This window comes from Orcinus orca, chromosome 3, assembly GCF_937001465.1.
Source record: "Orcinus orca chromosome 3, mOrcOrc1.1, whole genome shotgun sequence".
In the NCBI taxonomy this organism is placed as follows: domain Eukaryota; kingdom Metazoa; phylum Chordata; class Mammalia; order Artiodactyla; family Delphinidae; genus Orcinus; species Orcinus orca.
In genome coordinates this window covers 158,331,480-158,351,722 of record NC_064561.1, presented here as the reverse complement: position 1 = coordinate 158,351,722, position 20,243 = coordinate 158,331,480, and the positions used below count along the sequence as shown (strand labels likewise).

Genomic DNA, 20,243 nt, shown 5'->3' with positions numbered 1-20,243 from the left:
AGCACAGGCTCCGGACGCGCAGGCCCAGCGGCCATGGCTCACGGGCCCAGCCGCTCCACGGCATGTGGGATCCTCCCGGACCGGGGCACGAACCCACGCCCCCTGCATCAGCAGGCGGACTCTCAACCACTGCGCCACCAGGGAAGCCCGGAACTGGATACTCTTACTGAAAATTTTCAGTTAGCTCTTCAGTAAAACCAATGAAAGAGAAAAAAAAAATGCAGCGGACGCAAGCAGTATTTGCCCCACTTCTGGTGAGGGTGTGCACAGGCAGCCTTTTGTGTCTGCCAGAGCTGCATCAGAATAGGAGAGTACCCCCCACACCACCCTGCCCTGGGCCCTCACCCCCTTTTCTTTAAAGTCAGCCAGGGAATAATTTGTCCAAATGAAAAGGCCCTTTCCGGCACTGGAGGGCTTTGCTAATTGTATTTGAAAGACTCAAAGCAAACCACAAGTTGGCTTTTAACAAGAGAAAAGTAATGTGTTCACATACCAACATATTAATAAGATTAGTTTTATTAGGAAGATGTAATCAGGCAGAATAAGGACTGCAAGAGGAATGGCTTTTTAAAAGCCATTCTTTTATTTTCTAGCTAAAGAAATACCAGTCGGCTTTCAAAACACATTTAAAGAAAGATGTACCGAAATCTAAAAAAATACATCAATTTCACTTTCTTGACATAAAAGGGAAAAATGTTTTAAAATTGTTTATTTCTGTAACTTTTAAATAGCTTTAGTTGTGCTAAATTAGAATAGTAAAACAACTTGGGAATCTCCTGGCTAAAGTATTTTTGTTTGATTGTAAATAGGTATCCATTTACTTGTGATTTCTACATATTGGCAGGTGTGGATTTATTAATTGCAAAAATGCTGTTGAACTGGTGCAAGTGGAAAATGTTCAAGGAGAATCCACAGCACCCCACTTGGAAATGATTTTTCCAAGCAGTAGACTTCATTTTGACCTTTCAAAAGACAATCACTGCATTTTTTTTTTCCATTATATGCAGTGATGTAGTTTCAGTTAGAAAGCTATTTTGCAATAATGGTGACAATGTACTCAAATGCGCATGACTAAAATAGCAATGCAGTGTGGAAATAAGTTTCACAATCCAAAAGCCAAGCTATTTTCCTTTGTTTTTCTTCCTGTATCGTCACTGAATGGAGTAGAAGGGCGTTTCACGCATTTGGCCAAACTCTTTACAGCAGAAGCACATTCTTTCTAGAAGAGTCAGGTCACTTAAAATATGGACTAGAGATGCATTACCAGTTCAGCTTGCAGAAAGAACATACATCAGCTCGAACAGTTATACCCATTAGCATAAGTGAAGAAGCATGGGGCAAAACTGGAGAGGATGAAAGCTCAGAGTTCTTTCTTCTGCCTTTCTCCTCCCTTCCAACATCTCTGTGCTCTGGGGGCCTCAGCAGCCTTCTTTCTCCACTTGGTGAGGAACTCATTTCCACAAAGATATTGGGGGTTCAGTAGATTAGCTTTACCAGGATATTTCATTTCAATGGAAAAGGAAGACAACATAAGTAAACCTAAAGGTGATACTTTTCTGTTCCGTGGAGGAGATGAGTGAGCCTTTCAAATGCCAGGCTTTAGTCTTTCTGCCAGAGAGCTCTGCTCAGGAAACATTTATTTAGTCGGGCCGCCCTGTGGCTAGAGCAGCGTGGTACTTTCTAAACTTACGTGAAGCTTTGCATTTTACTAATAGAGCAGCGGCAAAATGGCTGCATTTCCCATAATTTGACAGGAACCAGAGAGGAGTGCCCATGTGTTCAGCCTTCCAGCTTGGAAGAGGGGAGGGAGGCCGATGGGCCCCGTCGGCTTCGTTGGCCGCTGCACTAACAGAGGACTCTTGGTGTTTGATGCTGACTGCAGCCACAGTTTTGAAAGTCCGTGGGCAGAGTTGGGTTCATAAGGCCTGGCCATTGATGCTTCAGTCCGTGTGAGTGGACATGGCGGAGGAGCCCAAGGTAGTGGTTCAGTAAATGTTAATTGATAGGCATTAAAACAATCGGCGACCCGGGGGCGTGCCACCTTGTGTGCCGAAGACGTTAATCTGTAAAATGGAGAAAACCACACCAGGTTGCTCTTGGAAGTTATGAAGAATGATTGTAAAGGGGTTTTCGAAGCTTAAGCGCTTTGACTGATAGTGTCCGAAGAAAACAGCCCCAGCTGCAGAGAGCAGAGCATCTCCGTGGCCCTGTGAGCAGTGTGCAGCAGCAGTGTCAAATGGCATCCTTTCTGGGGTCCAGCCAATTGTTAAAAGGGAGGAACTAGAATAATATATTGCTGGGGGCTCAACCCCTTCCTGGTTATGAAATTCGAAAGTGACTTAAGCTGTAGGAAATTATTTTGGATTAGTCTTTATCATCTGATTTCCCCCCTGGAGAGAACTTGCTTCATTTTATAAGGTTCCAAAAATCTTTTTTTTTTTCCTTTTTTTAAAACAAGAGGCATCAGCCACCGTGTCCCTCTCTCTTCTTTTTTTACAAAATTTTATTTATTTATTTTTGGCTGCGTGGGGTCTTCATTGCTGCGCGCAGGCTTTCTCTAGTTGCGGCGAGCGGGTGCTACTCTTCATTGCGCGGGCTTCTCATCGCGGTGGCTTCTCATCAACAACATCGCGGTTGTTGCGGAACACGGGCTCTAGGCGCACAGCCTTCAGTAGTTGTGGCACACGGGCTTCGTTGCTGTGAGGCATGTGGGATCTTCCCGGACCACGGATCGAACCCATGTCCCCTGCATTGGCAGGCGGATTCTTAACCACTGCGCCACCAGGGAAGTCCTGGTTCTAAAAGTCTTGCTCCCACAGACTGTGGTTTACAGATAGGGAGGAGGTGAGCAGAGAATTTGTGTGTGTATAATGAACAATTTGACAATTGGCCTAAATTTGGGACCTGTATTATTCCCTTTACCGTTATCTCTATGTGGGATAATTACTAAATCACTGAAGTCAGCCAGCTTTGTTTTTACCCTATCCTAAAGATCTTAAAGAGATTTCATTTATTAGTAAATAGTCCTGCATCAGATCGGCACTCTAATTTGCCCATCGTTGCTCTACAAACTACATTCATTTCAATTTGGGGCCATTTTCTCTTTTCGTAACTCAGCAGTGACGGAAATATACCCAGCAGTATATTTATGGTAGCCCTATGTCTAAGAATTTCTTGGGTAGAACAGATTTCAGATACAGCACATATGCCCTCTAGATGCACATGCGTTTTTGTTGATCATTTGACCCTATGTATCACCAGGCATACAGTTAAGCCTGCAGACGGTTGTTCATTGAACCTGTATGCCCGCCATTGCACACTTACTGAGCGCCTCCTTCAGCCAAGGCATTGTGTCTTGTGAGGACAATTCATCACTTGTGTGGGTGGCTCTTGAAGGATGGGTAAGAAGAGGTGGGTGCAGAAGAGCCTCCTCAGAGAGGCTAATATAGGGAATCCCAGCTTAGAAGAAGGAGGCAGTAGACACATTTAGGGAATAGTGAGCAAAATCACCTGCCTTGAATGAGGGGATTTTTGTAGAGGAGGAGTTTGGAAAAGTCTCTCTTTCTTGAAATTTGCTCCTCCCTTGGCTGCCAAGACACCACCGTGTCTAAGTTCTCTGCCTACATTGTAGACTTTCCTGGTCTCCTTTCATGACTCCCCTTTTCCACTTGCTCCACAAATATTAGTGTTTCCCAGATTCTTTCCTTGGCCCTTTTTCTTCTCTAAACACTTTCTGGGCAGCACATCCACTCGCCTGGGTGGGATGTTCATCTTGAGGTGGATAACACTTAAATTTCTATCTCCAACTCCAGCCTGTCTTTGAGTGGCAGACCCCGAGTTCCAATTGCCCATTGGCACCTCTGCCTGAATAACACTGTGTCTACCTGCCTCATCCTTTCATTCAGAACTGCTCCATTCTGAGCTCTGCTGGACCAAGCCTAGAGGGGGAGTCAAGGAGGATGGAGCTCCGAGTTCAAAGAACTTATTCTGCATGCAGAAGAAAGTAGAAAGTAGGAGACTGTAGTCAAAAAGAGATTTTCAAGGATTTTGAAAGTAGAGCAGTTCTGGGTGATGATAAGATCTTTGCTACTCAAAGGGTGGTCTATGGACCAGTGGCACCAGCATCACCTGGGAGACTGTAGAAATGAGGAGGTGTAGTGCTCTATCCCTCAGACCTGCTGAATCAGAATCTGCATTTGAACAAGATTTGCAGGTGAACTGTGTGCACAGTTCTGAGAAGCTTTGGCCTAGGCTATGTGCATGAGAGTGAATTGATGAAGTTCAGTGAAGATGAAGTGTTCAATGATCAATGAATGGATAATGCACAGGGAGATTGAAATGGTTCAGTACGAATGCAGTAATGTGGGTGGAGAGGAAGAACGTGAGCTGACTGCCAACCTTAATGCATTCATTATGCCCTGGGAGTGAGGGAGAGTCCTTGCGTCAGATGACAGTGATATTTGACGTAGGATTATTGACGTCTTAGTTCTTTGAGAACAGAGCCTCTGATTAGGATTTTTCCCCTTTAAGTTCTGTGCCTCAGCTCTTAAGAAAGATATAGCAGATCCTTAAATAATGATGAATTGACTTTACGAGCAGTGGGCTTAAACAGATTAAGCCTTTTGGTCAATTTACATTGTTTTAAAGGGAACCTGGAGCTAACTTAAACAATCTGGTATCCAATATCACCTTTTCTCCCCCCTCCTTTGATTATACTTTCCTGACAGGTTATTAAAAATGTGTTTGCTAGGGCAAACTTCTTCGTTCTTCTTTTCTCTCTCTTGATGTGCATATAACATCTTGGAAATCTTATACGTGTTAGAGAACTCATATTGATGCTCTATCCTTGGGTGTGAGTTTGGTCTTTAAGGAGGTGCCTTGCTTGATAGACAAATCAACACCGATGATGCAGGTACTGATTTGGAGCCAGGAGATTTGAGTTCCAGTCGCAGCTCTGTTCTTACTATCTGTGCAACATTGAGTGAATCAGGCAACTATTACAGGCTTCAGCTTCTCGTTTACACAATATGCTGGTTGGACTATATGAGCTGTAAATTCCCTTCGAGTTGTAAACTTGTGATTCTGTAATTCTTTTAGGCTGTTAAGAATGCCTGTGAGGTTAACATGATGCAGCTCCCTAAAATGTGTACCCAAGGGTCTCTCTTGTATTGTGACCAATATATTTATGAAACTCAGTGTCATTCTATCCATGATTCAAAATCATGATACATCTGCATCTAGAGTACTCTGCATAGTTCTGGTAACTTTCTTAAGAGAAACGAGTCTCCTCACATTAGAAGAATATGTTAGCCCTAAATGTTTTTAAAAAGAAATAGAGTATCTTTTAATTGCCCAAGGGAGTGAAACAATTTTCTTACGAAATAGACTTAAAAAGATCCATCTCTTTGAAATGTTGCACCATCCAACCTTGTGAAGACCATGGGGCATTTCTTGAAATCTGAAGACTTAACTGAATTCTCAAGCAGTAGACCTGAAGGGATACTTTCAGGATAATGACAAGGAACGACTATTTTTCCTGGTAGTTAGTAAGCGTATGAAACTCATTACTTGCATATTTTCCAAAGGCTGTCTTAACATGGGTTCCAGAATGATTTAGATCAGTTCATTATGCTGGATCCCACATGGGATTCAGAGTGTGTTGATCTTTTGGTGTGAGGCCCTATTCTTTAAAGTTGATATTGGCGATATACAAATACCTTTAAAGACTTATTCATTTAAAAATTAAAAATGAATTTAGTTCAGTGACAGACAACAGAACTGGACTGGACAAAACATGAATGTTGACCTTATGATTATGTATTTTCATATGTTCTTATAGAAGCTACTGTGGAAAGTTTTCCACAATTTTCCGGACTTGGGATATTCATTTAGGGAATTAAGAAAATGTTTATTATGGGGAATTTTAAATACATACAAAAATGGAGAGCACAGTATGTGAGACTCTGTGTCCTCACCACTCAGCTTCAATAATTAACCAAGTCAGTCTAATTTCATCCCAAACTTTTTTCCCACCCTTACCCCTCGGCGCCAGTAATTCTGAAGCAAATCTAAGGCATCCTCGTTTCATCTTAAGCATTTTAATATGTATCTCAGAGATAAGTTTATTATTTTACTTAATAAAATTTATACACAATGAAACCCATAGCTCTTGATTGTGCTATTTGATCACCTCTGATAAATGTGTATGTCCATGCAACTACTACTCCTGTTAAGATATAGGAGATTTGCAGGACCACATGCAGTTTCCTCATGTCCCTTTCCAATCAGTTTCTACCCCCATAAGCAACCACCCTCCTCCCCCCACATCTTTAATGAGCTATAATTGACAAATGAATTCACATAAATTGAAGGTGTACGACATAGTGATTTGCTACGTGTGTACATTGTGAAGTGATTACCACAAGACGGTTAGTTAACACACCATGACCTCGTATAGTTACCTTTTCTATTTTTATTTTCTGGTGGTGAGAACATTTTAAGATTTACTCTCTTAGTAAATCACATGTATACAATACAGTATTGTTAACAGTAGTCACCATGCTGTACATCAGAGCCCCAGAACTTATTCATCTTATAACTGAAAGTTTTTACCCTTTTACCAACATCTCCCCATTTCTCCCACTCTCCAGCCTCTGGCAACCACCGTTCAACTCTCTTTTTCTATGAATCTGACTTTTTTAGATTCCACACAGGTGAGATCATATAGCATTGTCTTTCTCTGTATGGCTTATTTTACTTAGCATAACGCCCTCCAGATTGTCACAAGTGGCAGGATTTCCATATTTTTTTATGACTAAATTCTATGTGTCTCTCTCTTTCACACATTTTCTTTAATCGTTCATCTGCCAGTGGACACAGTTGTTTCCATAGCTTGGCTATTGTGAAAAAAGATGCCATGAACAGAGTGCAGTATCTCTTCCAGACACTGACTTCCGTTCCTTAAGATATATACCCAGAAGTGGGATTAATAGGATTAACAGGCCTTTTTATTCACAGATGGGTCAGAAATCCTGATTCACTTGATCTGAGCTGCTGGTTTAAATATCTGCTTAACAGTTAGTGTGTTGCCTCATGTCCCCTCTCCTCTTTTCTTCTTCCATCTTCTGCCCTCTCATTCTGTCTCTAGGTGTGGGTTCTGTCCCTCCCTCATCTTCCAGTACATTGTTAGTCTTCTCTTTTATAGACCCTCGCTGGTCTTTCCAGCCTACGTGCTCAACTTGTAGAACTCCTCAACTATTAGCCAGTTAGAAGCAGAAACCAGAGCACAAAACTGTTTTACAACCTTAGCTGGCTGAACATATGTGCCAGTTGGATAGATGTCATAACTAGGCAAGCCTGGTTTGGACCCCTCCTTAAGAACTTGCCCACCCAACATTTTCTGCAGTTTTGACCCCATCCACCGACAAAGATCTCTCGTTTCTGTTTAGGATGTTAGTCAGAGTGTCTCTTATAGGGTAATAACAGTGTCCATCTATGAAGGTTTTGTAAGGACTAAACACAGTAGAACTTAAATTCTTAAGTTCAGCTCCTAGAATATAGGAGCTGAACTTATATATAGGAGCTCCTAGAATATGTTCAATATCATAGTTAATACCTGGAAGTAAAGAGAACTGCTTGACTTTGTTCAATCTAGCATTTTGTAAACCTGTTTAACCATGAGAGTGCTATTTCTAGAGCCATCTGTTAACATGTTAAGGAATGCTGCTGCTGTGTGGAATCCAGCTTCGGAAACTCTGAATTAAGAACTGAACAAAATTAAGCTGCTGACTGTTCACAGTGAGTGAATAAACCAGAGCTGCTTGAACTGGGAGTCGGGCTTCTGGATCTTAACTCCGTCCTCACCACACCTTGAAACTGCTTGAATAAGAAGGAGAGGTTTCATTTTAAGACACAAGACAGAAATGAAAAAGAAAGTCATCCTGATACAAAGCCTAGATTTTTGCTTATCTCTTCCTTGTAATCACATCTCCAGGTGACTCGAGAGATTTAAGGAAAGCTCTCTGAAGTTCTCAGGCTCAGCTTTCAAGGATGTCGTCAAGGTGGATAAAGTAGGGTCTAGCCTTTCAGAAGGAGTGAGGCCAGAAATTGTCCCCCTGTGTCCCCCGGTCTCCATCTCACTCTGGCTTGGTCACCCCACTTGCAGTCTCGGGGCTGCCCCACCGTCCAGCAGAGTGAGCAGGACACTTGCTGCCTGCCTCGGCCCTTCCCCCTTGGGTTTGGTGTGTGTGTTTACCCACCTCGACATTGTGCCCGACAGGAACATAGACCCCTGGAAAGAAGGCCAGCAAGTGTCCAGAGCAGGCTGTGGGGGTCGGGTCCCCAGGCTTTCCGGAGGCACATCTGGTCGGGCACTGGTGGGACATGAAGGCCAAGGACAGACATTGCTCACCTGATTCATCTGAAAGCCAGAGACGATTATGTCATTAGGTATGTGCATTTCTCAACTAAGCCTTCAAGAGTGATAGGTGATGAGAAGCATCCTCATATGACGTGTGTGTGGGACACATTCAAAGGGCACACGTATCAGATGACCGAATTCCCTGTATGAGCACTGGGAGAATTTTAAAAAGTCATTCTCATGCTTGCGCTCCACACCCACTAATTCCAGCAGCCCAGTTTCACGGAGTTCTCCTCCACCTCGTTTCTCGGGGCGGCTCTCCTCGCTGAGGTTGCCTCATGTAAGTGGATGCCGTCCACCAGCACCGCGGCACCTGCGCACAGCCTGCGCTGCCGTTCCCGTCATTAGAAGGGCAGCCGATTGCGGTAGCGTGGGAGACACCTGAGGGGTCAGAACTTGACTTAATGATCTTCCCCGGGGCTGCTTTTGTTTAATGATCCATTTTGTTTTAGGTGATGAGAGAGAGAAAAAAAGCTGCTTCTATTTGCAGGCAGCCACACTTTAGGCTAGGAGACCCAAGTTAGTTTCCCAGTCTAGGGCATTACTATAGGGGCAGGGCTGAGCCTGGGATGGAGACAGTCATTTGGGCGACTTAGGGCCCATCCCCACCCCAAACAAGTCTGCCAGACGATATGGCAATTCTTCGGCCAAGCACAGGGCTGGACCCTGGCTCTCTCCCAGGTCTGCTGCCTGACTCTTGGTAAGTCACTTGCCCTTTGCATTTCCTCGGAGTTACTAGGATAAGGGTAAAAATGTACAACTTCACTTTCCTCAAGGCTAAAACAAGTCAGCAAGTGACCAAGTGTGAATTCCATGAAGGCAGGCCCAGTATAGAAGAGCAGTATAGAAGGCCCGGTATAGAAGAGGGGTGTATGCCAGTAAGAGTGAGAACCCCTCTTTTGATGTTGAAGAATTGGTGATATCACTTGATTTATGGAAGTTCCTGCTGTTGTTACTCTATATTGTAGATTTAAAATTTTATGTTTCAAAAGCAAATGGAATGAAAACAGATAGGATCTATATTTTTATTGTATGGAGGTCATGTGTGCAGTGTTCATCAAATGCATAATGTCCTTTAACCTTTGGCCTCCCCATGCAGCATGGCCAGGCCACTTTCTTCTGTGTCTACCATCTCCAGTGGCCTAGGAGGGCAGGACAAGGTTCATTTTCAGGGTCTTATTACTAATAATTCAAGATGAAGCTGCCACTGTTTCTGCTGTGATAGGGAGAGGCAGGTCCTGGACCATCTCTCCTCTTATCTGCCTGCCATCAAAATGTCCTTGTCCCTGATCTCCCCTTTAACTGATGGGGACGTTAAGGCTCATGTCTTTTCAAAAGACTCTTAAGAAACACTGCCCCAAACCCTGTGCTCTCCTGATTTGCATTTGGAACCGTTGGTTTGTGGTGAGAAAGACAGAACCACCTTACGACATGCTTGAGTACATGTGAACACCACGAGCGAAGCCCTGGGAGAGCCTAGCCTTGTGCTTAACTTTGGTAGCTTTCTCCCACTGGTCTCCATCTGAGAGCTTTACAGGCTTTCTCAGGTATCCAGACGACCCTGGGAGCGAGATTACTGCCGGGTGGTCCACTCTCACTTTACAAGAACAGCTGAGGCATGTAGCATTCTCTGCTGTCTTGTTTGGAGCACAGGCATTGAGGAATTCACCTATGAATTTGTCTCCCCAAAGAGAAATGAGAAAGACTCTGCTCACTGTCACAGATAAGAGCCATGTCAGGAACCGCAACGCTTTATGCTCAGTTAAAAAAGAACTAGATTTCTTTTTTTTTTTTAATTGAAGGATAGCTGATGTACAATATTATATAAATTACTGGTGTACAATATAGTGGTTCATGATTTTTAAAGGTTATATGCCATTAATAGTTATTATAAAATTCTGGCCATATTCCCCACATTGTACAATGTGTCTTTGTAGCTTATTTTATACCTAATTGTTTGTACCTCTTGATCCCCTATTCCTATATTGCTCCTCCCTCCTTCCCTCTCCCCACTGGTAGCCACTGGTTTGTCCTCTGTATCTGTGAGTCCGCTTTGGAAAAGAACTAGATTTGTATTCAGCTTTTCCCATGATAGAGAATTAAGAAGAAACTACACTAACAAATAGACGTGGCTGACAGGTGCTATCAGGGAGAAAGGCCAAAGGCAAAAATGGCTTTCTTTTATGTGGAATAGCTGCCACTGGCCAGCACCAGAGGACAAAATCAAGGGAACTGAGACGAAATGATGGGAGAGCATGCTTCCTTGTTCTGGGCAAACTCCCCAGAATGAGCGGAAGATGGTGAACGATTTCCATCTTGTTTGAACGAGAGACACTTTGATGCACAGCGCAAATCATTATCATCCTGGAGCTTGGTCCCTCACGGGGGTCAACTTCACCAGCTACCTTGTGTGGAGTCCATCTACGCACCAGTGGGGGGCGGCGGTGCTGTTTGGTGGAGACGAAACTCCTATGGCTCATGAACTGTATATGTTCTCTTAACTCTGCCATCGAGCAGGGGAATGGCTGCATTTAGGAATTTAAGGAAGACTCATGGCTAATGACAGTAAGGAAGGGCTTTACGGCTAGAAATGAGGCTTACTACTAGAACAGGTCGGTCAGAAGAGGGAACGCTGTTTTCTTCCTTTAGTAACCACTGCCTGATCTGTCAGGCAGGAGTTTGAAGTCGCAGTGTTGTTCTGGCCAGAGGCGGAGGTGGGGGGGTGGGGGAGGACGGACCAGATGACCTCGTTCCTTTCAGCCTGGGGGCCAGTGGAAAGTGTTCCAAAGGCAACTTAATACTCTGGATTTATTTTTCTCCCTCATTTTTTAAAAAAATTGGCACTTCCAATTTTCAGTGTCTATAATGTGCTAATGGGCTTTCCTCCCATTAAAAAACACGTGTGGATGTGAGAATGTTCTCCTCGAGAAAAGACGGTCTCTGGGGTCTTGCTTCTGGCTTGAGGTCCTATGAGGTAGGTGTTATGAAACGTCCCCCGCAGCGGGCTGGGGTGTGAGTGAACCTCAGTGGGGGCCAGCAGCTCTCCTGCTAATTTTGGCAGGAGAGGGAGACACTCAGCCAATTTGAGAGGAAAGAAGGTAAATTTTGCATTTCATTTGCAAACCCAGATAAAATGAGTTTTTGGACGCGAGCAGGTATTGAGAGCCTATCTATTCTCTTCTACCATTAAGCCTGTGAGGACAGAAGTAATCCAAGTTCATGTTTTTCAGCCAGATAATTATTCTTCCCATCCCGATTGTAGAGGGGGCAGCTCAGAGGGCGTATCAAGAAGGAAGGGAGCTCAAGAGCCAGACAGAGGGTGGTGCTGGGACACGTGTCCAGTGCTTTGGGTGGCCAGTGGCAGCGTGGCGGCCCAGGGTTAGGATTTTGAGAAAGAGGAGGGAGCGAGGTGGACAGGTGATGTCCAGCAGCTGGTACTTCACAGTCTAAGTAGGGGCTGTCTTAGACTCCCTCAGAGCAAGGACTATAGATGGAACAATTCTCACTTACAGAATGCAGGGAGATGGCAGGTGAGTGATGCCTTTAGGTTCTCAAAGTAAGGAGTGGATCGGACCAGGGCTTTTCAAAGGCATCTTATGTTTCCCATATTCCACGATTCTATGATGCTTCCCTCTGTAGCAGGGTGGTTTTTATACAATTATCAAAGGGAAGATTGATCTTTTGAAAAAATAGTTTTCATTGTGGCCTGAGGATTAAGTTACACAGCTACAGTCCGCTCATTAACTCATCAGCATGCTACGTTCTCAAGCCGTGATGACTTCGTGGCCTAAGTGGAAATTTCATATTCCTCTGGAAAATCGAATTAGCATAGCACAATCAGCAGAAAATTATCTTTGACTAGTAGATTTTATTTCTACACCATTCTGCTTTGCCTAAAAAAATAATGACTCTGAGACTTGATGGCTAACAGTAAGAGCTAATGTCTACCATTTGCTTTCACAGTCCCAAGAGCTGTGTTAGATGTTTTACATGCACTCGTTCATTTAATCCCCAGAAGAGTTCTGTGAGATGAGTAGATACTAAACTCACATTTAGTCGATAAGGATATTGAAGACTTGAGAGATCAACTAACATGTCAGGGCCAGGATTAGACTCTGGGTCTAGCAGCTAACTGAGGGGTCTCCTGTAAACCATACTCTTCTGTCCTCTGCCTCTCCCAGAGGGTCAGTGAAATTGACTAGCTTGGGCTGCACCCATCGCAGTTGGGTGGAATTAAGGACGTGACTTTGTGGAAGAGAACTGTTTGGAATATGAAAGCATGAACAAGGAGGCTTAGTTTCCATTAAGTGTAAAGTGGGTCAATAAGATATGTTGTAATAGTAATTAGATCCCTTATTTTTTGAACACTGCTATTAGGAATTAGAAGCTAAGCAGGATTCCTAGGTTTATAATTCTCTGTCTCTAGACAATAACAACAAAAGCTAACAGGGAGTGCTGACTTTTACATATTTTACATCTATTAGTTCACTTAAACATGACAGCAACCCCTTGAGATAGGCACGAATATTTTCTTCATTTTCCAGATGGGGAAAACTGAGACCCAGAGTGGTGCAAAAGCACAGCCAGGAAGTGGCAGAGCTGGGTGGCGAGCCCAGGCTCTTTAACCATTATTCTAGCCTGCCTCTCAGCACTAGGCTTTGGCGATTCTGAAATATTCGCTCCTCTGATGCAAACAGGACTTATTGTCCTTCAGGGTGGGATGAGGCCAAGAAGAACTGGACGTTGAGCCATGTCTTCTGTGAATGTTTGTGTATTTGAACCAGGTGGCTCTCTTCCTCCGGGGTTTCTTTCTATGACTGGGGCGGGAATGCCTCTCTCAATGCCTCACCGTGGTTGTCTGTGGGATGCCCAATTCACTCTGCTGCATGGAATTCCATTCTTCTGAAAGAAGAAGGCTGGAATTTGGGGGTACTCTTATACCTAATCTGTAAGTTACTAAGTGTTTCAAGATTGTATTTGCTCAGTTCATGTTCAATGAATGTTACAGTGGGTTTAAATGTGGTATCAGAACTTGCCAAATGGTGCTTATAGAAGGACACAGGCTCAGAAGGATTAAGTGACTTCTCCAATTTCACATGAAGTTGTATGTTTCTGAGCGCAAGGGCTATCTTACTTGAGCCAGGACTCAACTGAGATAAACCAATGGCCCGTTTCCACTCTTGTCCTTGGCGCTTGGCAGGGACTGGAGGTAGGGAGTGGTCAGATGCCCTGGAACTACTCAGAACACAAACTGGAAAGAGAAACTGAGATGTTGATGCTGGTAGAGGAGAGGACAGAAATGCTGGGCAGGCAGAGATGGCAGCGTCCATTCCTCTTTGCCCCCTTTGCGCTCTACTAGGAGTTCAGTAGTATTTGAATATGAATGAATGGACCCCTACTGTGTTTTTAGCCATGCTCTACATTCAGGGCATGGAGATCACAGGGGCTGGTGAAGATGGAGAAGACCTCAGGGGGAAGGTTGGACTCTAGTTGGCCTGAGGTGGAGAGCAGATGTGGGAAGAAGGAGGGCACGTGTGCAGAGGCATCTATGGGCAAAGGCTGATGCACCTGGAATACTTAACCTGGCCCACAGGTACAATGTTCTTGACTTCTGTAATATCTTGTCTGCTCTCCAAACTCCCAAACGGGGGAAGGGTTTTCCTGACGAAGCCAGTGCCAGGAAAATTGTGGCATGAGTCTTGTTAGCTACTCTTTCGCACACCTCTGCCATTGCTTACGGGCCTCGAGTCTAACTTGTTAACCACTTGGATTTGCCCACATTATTCCCGAATGTGAGTCGTTTGTTGTCTGGGCTCACCCAGCTGGGCTTTCCTTTCCAGGTTAACATGTTTGTTGAAGGATTCCACGATGCCATCCTCCTCTACGTCCTGGCTTTACATGAAGTACTCAGAGCTGGTTACAGTAAGAAGGATGGAGGGAAAATTATCCAGCAGACTTGGAACAGAACATTTGAAGGTGAGGTTTCAGTCTACAAGGCAACAACACTCTGCAGCTGACCAAGCTGCTTCTTTCCTGGTTCTGTTTTTCTCTCTTACAACCTTGGGACCTTGCCGGTGTCTTACTTTTCTCAGCTGTAGAAGAAGGAGAATAAGTTAAGATCAACCCACTTCACAGGCTTGTTGTGAAAATTAAATGAGATAAACTTGTGAAAGTGCTTTGAAAGAGTCCCCCTGATATAGGAAGAGCCTTGTCTCCTGATGACTAGATGACAGCTCTAGGCTTCTTAAAATTAATCGCAAGCTTCATTCACAACAAATAATCAGTTTGTGAAGAGTTCTGTGATCAGTTTTTTTTTTTTTGGCATTACGCGGGCCTCTCACTGTTGTGGCCTCTCCCGTTGCGGAGCACAGGCTCTGGACGCGCAGGCTCAGCGGCCGTGGCTCACGGGCCCAGCCTCTCCGCGGCATGTGGGATCTTCCCGGACCGGGGCACAAACCCGTGTCCCCTGCATCGGCAGGCGGACTCTCAACCACTGCGCCACCAGGGAAGCCCTGTGATCAGTTTTAAAAGGAATAATCCCAGATATACATTCCTCTGTTCAAAACTGGGAGGTTTGAGATGATAAGCAGGTCCATTTGAGCTCTCTGCTTATATTTTATTTTTTAAAATGGTGAATACCAGCTGTTGCTTAAGAACAGAGAAGTATAAGAACAATGACAACAACAAAATGGCTCGTCATCTCATCACTCAAGCAATCTCCGTTGACATTTAAACATTGTACAAGAATGAGACCATTCTTGGCTGGAAAATTTGAATGCTACAAAAATGTACAAAATGAAAAGTGAAAGTTTTCCCTTCACACCCTAGTCCCCTGTCCCCAGTGTAATCACTATTAACGATTTCCTATGATTCAGCCTAAACATATTTTATGCCTTCTGCCAGCACATATGCATTTGTATATCTTATCTAAAAATTTACACAAAAGGGTCATACTATGAATGCCATTCTTCACCTTAGCTTTTTCACTTGTATGTCAAGCAGAAGAATTTTCCGTATGAGCGCTCATAGATTCAGCACATTTTTACATGATGGTTCCATATTTTTCCACTGTTTGGCTGTACAAGTATTTCTTTAACCAGTCTCCTAGTGATGGGCACTTCTGTTGTTTACAGTTTTTGCTATTATGCAAAATGCTATTATGATCTTACACATCTTGATGAATTTTTGTGAGTACATCCAATAGGGAACATTCTCAGTCATGGACTATCTGGGTCCAAAAGTATGTTGGTACCTTTTAAAGTACATTAGGTATTGCCAAATATCTTCCAGAAAGGTCTACCAGTCCATATTCTTGGTAACAGCATGTGGAGTGCTAGTTTCCTCTCACCTCCCCATCAGTCAAAAAAAAAAAATGAACATGAGACTCAATATGAGAATGATCCAGCTGCTGGAGCCCTGCGGATATCAACTTCAGATTCACTCACTCATTCATTCATCAGATATTCTTGAGCACTTACTATGTGCGAGGCGCCGGTCAAGGCGCTGAGGATTCAGCGGTGAACTAAGGAAATCCCCTGCTATCAACTGAGCTTCCATGGTAGTAGCGGGAACTGGCGATAAACGAATAAATATACCACTTCAGGGGCTATAAAGTAAAGCAGGTTAGGGGGCTGGAAAGTGATGGGAGGGGTGTGGTAGGACTGCTAATTTAAATAGAGTTGTCTGGGAAGGTCTTTCTGATAAGCGGTGGTTGAGTAGAGACCTCAGAGTAGTGAGAGAAATTATGTAGATGTTTAGGAGAGACTATTCCAGAGACAGCAGCAAACACAGAGACCCTGAGTGTATCTGGCAGGAGAGTGCTGAGGGCCCCCGTAAGAGCGAGGAGGCCGGTGTGGCTGCAGCAGTATGTGAGCCGCAGTGTGATCGTAGCCAGAGTCAGAGGTAGTGGGGCCAGATCCTGTGGGCCCGGAAGCTGCATTGAGGACCTTGGGTTTCCACCTGAGTGAGATGGAAAGCCACCAGAGGGTGTCGAGGGTCAGGATCTGTCTTGAGTCTTTTTTAGATGGGGGCTTTCTGGGGGCTGAGGAAAATAAACTGTAGTATGCTGGTGGGTAGCATCTGAGGACCGCTGCCATACAGGTCACTGACCAGAGGTCAGGAAACCCACAACCTAGCCACTGGCTGTGACCTCAGTCCTTTGGGCTTCTTCTTTGTCACCAGTACTAAGGGGGCTGGACTAGCCGATGACTGACAAAGACCCTTTCAGTTCTGCATCATGCCAACTCGTCCTTTAATGCACTGGGGCTATGCCTATATGTATTTATCAAGGCTAGATTTGGGGCACGTGTTTTTTTTTTCCCTTGGGACTCCCGTCCACTCCACTGCCTCGTCTTGCCCTTGGTTATTAGAAAGGGTAGGATGGTACAGAGAGGTCAAGTTCCAGCGAGAGTTGTCTGGGCAGCAGCTATGGTGACATTTGGTGGATTTCATTTCTCCTTGGTGGTTTCAGTGGATGCCACATCTTACTCAAAACTAGAGTGACATCTGCTTTAACTCTGGACAGATTGTAGGACATGAATGAATAAAATAAGCCTCCAGGATTATCTTGCTCGACCTCTGACTGCTTCAGCTGAGGAGTTGGAATCAAATAGGATAAGTCAGGGGGCATATTAGGACTGAGTCAAATTTCCCAGAAGTTGTGTCCTGTGCACTGAGAAACCGGCATGTGTGGACATGACCTTGGTAGGCCACATCCTGTTCCTAGTTACTCCTCACTACACGATGTGGTCATTTGCTCTTGGTCATCTGAGGGAGGTTGTTAAGGGAAGGGCAGGTGCCCACAATGGCTGGAACTCAGTTTTCTTTAGAGGACATGGACTAAATTTTCCCATAGGCCAACCTGATGCTTCCATTCTAGGGCTGGGTCTACACAGGCAATACGAAATGAGTCCCAAAACAATCAACTGTATAGTTCAGTCTAAACTTAGAATCTCATTTGTCCAAATGTAAAGATAATTGAAGCCAAGGTAAGTTTTGACCTTGAATTGTTTGAAGAACCCCTTTTATTTGCTAAACAATGATCAATCTGAGGGTAGCCCACAAAAGAACTATAAAAAAATCCCCAACTGTTCTAAAATTAAAAACCATTTAAATTTTAATGGTCACTGTAAGTGACCATAAAGTTGTCAAGGGAAAAATACTCTGGACGTTATTTGACAGATTTGGATTTCATTACCGTGAAACCTATGACCAAATCTCAAGGTTTTCAATAAATGGCCTGGGAAGAAGCTGAATTTCTCTCTGTGTGAGACGTCAGAGTGACAAGGTAAATAGGACTGTGGCTCAAACCTTGAGCTCCGCTACAGGCCAATAGAAATGAGGGTGGAAAGTCTCATTACTTATGTACAGGAAAATTCTGCTGTCAGCCTGACGATCTCACCTTATGTACAATACTCTCAGGTGAAGTCTCACTTGCTAATTGGCCACCTGAGGGTTCACACCCCATTTCTTGGCAGAATTGTAATAGCTTAAAGTGTAGTGAGGTCTTGGATTACTAGGGCCACCTTGCCTTATAAAATACTCTGCAAAACACGTAGCAGAACACACCATCATAAACACCTCTGAACAGAACGGCATGTGGTTTTAGACAGCCAATATGTTTGGAGATAAATATATATATATTTAAATGACATTAATTACTTAAAAGTTGTATAGACTGTCAAGGATAAGCTAGCTTGAGATAGGTGTATCCTTTGTAATCAGTCTATGTTAAGAAGACAAAGAAATCAAGATGAATAGTAGCTCCATTTCTGTTTCCGGCAAAGTAGACCAAAGTCTGGAAAAATCAGTGGGCCTTCAAACAGCAACCCAGAGGACAGTAAACCCACATACTTGCCCTCTCCAAACCACACTAGAGGATGGAGCGTTCCCTTGGGATCCCTTTTCCCAGACATTCATTTTACTTCCGGAGAGAACCACATCAGTAGAGGTGCCAATTAAGAATTACACTGAACTTTGCCACAGTTTAAATTGAAAGAAAACAAATACTTAGAATGTGGCTGACATATAAATTCTCTTAGTTAATGAAAATTGCAATATAGACATATTTAATATCAACTAATAGTATATACGTATTTGCTTTTATTGATTAGCTGCTGTAAGCCACCATTGCTAACCAAAGTAAATCCAAATCCTTTGTGTGGCACTCAAGGCCCTCCATGCTCTGGCCACCCTGTTCCAGCTGTTCCAGCTTTACGTCTCACTGTTCCCTTCCATACACATGGGCCACCTCCCCCAAAACCTCACCGTCCCTTGGATTCCTTTCAGCTTTTGTGGCTTTGTAAATACTAACAGGGCTGCCTTTCTGCCTAGAACACTCCCACACTCTGCTGGCTGCTTGTCTGAATCAGAGGCTTCACCAACATTCCTATAAAAGACCTGCTCTCTTTTACTGAGTCCCCCAGGAGTCTCCAACTAGATGTGCCAGCTCCTCTTCTGAGTGGTGTGGGCACAGTCAGAATGTCCTCTCCCAGATTCCAGGCATAGCGATAGAAGTAACGACAAAAGAAGGAAACGACCGACTTCTCTTAAACCCATGTTGAAAGCACTTTACCTGTTTTAGCTCACTTAATCTTTTCAGCAGCCTCTTGGCAGGGAGCTACTATTATGCCTCTTTTACAGTCCTGGAGACTGAGGCTCTGTGGGCTAAATCCTTGCCCAAGGTCATAGGCTAGGAAATGTGAAAGCTGGGATTCAGATGCAGGCAGTTGGATTCCAGCGCCACCAAAATAAACCCCTTGTCTAGGCTGCCTCTCTCTTGAGCAGACACTGTGTCCAGATCATCTTTGCCTCAGCATTAAATTCAGCCCCTAGTTATCACTGGATAAACAATGAATACTTTACTGTATCTATATGAGATGATGAATGTTAAACTCATTTCACAGTATCTGTTAAGTCAAACCTTTATGCTGTACACTTGAAACTCACACAGTGAGATATGTCAGTTACATCTCCATTAAACTGGAAGACAAAAACAAAACCCCCCAAACAATGAATGAATGAACACAAGTGAGATAAAACTAGCTCATCTTTGCTCTTGGCTCCCATGACCTGCGAAGCAGGCCCTTTGCTGTCCTGGGCGTCCAAGGAGCCCACAGGCAAGCACATTCACTGAGTCCTGGGCCTGGAATGGGTTTTCTTTTATAAGTGTTTGCCCAGTGATAACGTGAACCCCTGACAAGTCTAGGAACTGTACTACAGCTCCACTTCTCGCTCTGCATTTTTTAAAAAAATTAATACAAAACTCTGGGATAAGCATACTGCTTTCGGGATTAGCCTTAATCTTTTTTTTTTCTTCTTTAACATATTCCCCAAAGAAGGTCATTTGTTTCTTTTTCTTTTCATTTTTAAATGGAGAAATGTTAAGAATTTAGGAATGCAGACACAGATGAAATTACAATGTCTTTTCAAATGCCAACAAAAATGCTCCGAGTTTGATGAGATTCCCTGTGGCATGAGTTTGTTTTAAAAAGTCCTGTCAATTCATTTTCTTGTTTTTGTTGGCGGACAGAGGCATTTTAAGTAACCAACTGGAGTCCTTTCCATCTCATCCTCTAGGTATTGCCGGGCAGGTGTCCATAGATGCCAATGGAGACCGGTACGGGGATTTCTCCGTGATTGCCATGACCGACACGGAAGCGGGCACCCAGGAGGTAAGCAAACAGGACTTCTGCCCCAGCCGCTCCTCTGCTTGTTGAAATTCCAAGGAATGTATTTGTCCTGGTGTCCAAATAGCTGCCCCGAAAGCAGCCTCCAAATAAAAATGAGCTGCACACAGGGAGTTTCCAAGAGAGGGCTTCCTTCT

General features: G+C 44.0%; 1 protein-coding gene across 2 annotated transcripts in view; it reads left to right on the top strand.

The window, feature by feature from the left end:
* NPR3 (natriuretic peptide receptor 3) overlaps nucleotides 1-20,243 on the top strand; it is a 66,165-nt gene that overhangs the window by 39,006 nt on the left and 6,916 nt on the right. For both annotated transcript variants that reach the window (XM_012531652.3, XM_004266026.3), the window contains exons 4-5: nucleotides 14,260-14,395; nucleotides 19,997-20,091. In XM_012531652.3, coding sequence (XP_012387106.2) covers nucleotides 14,260-14,395; nucleotides 19,997-20,091 — 231 coding nt within the window. The remainder of the gene's footprint in view (nucleotides 1-14,259; nucleotides 14,396-19,996; nucleotides 20,092-20,243) is intronic.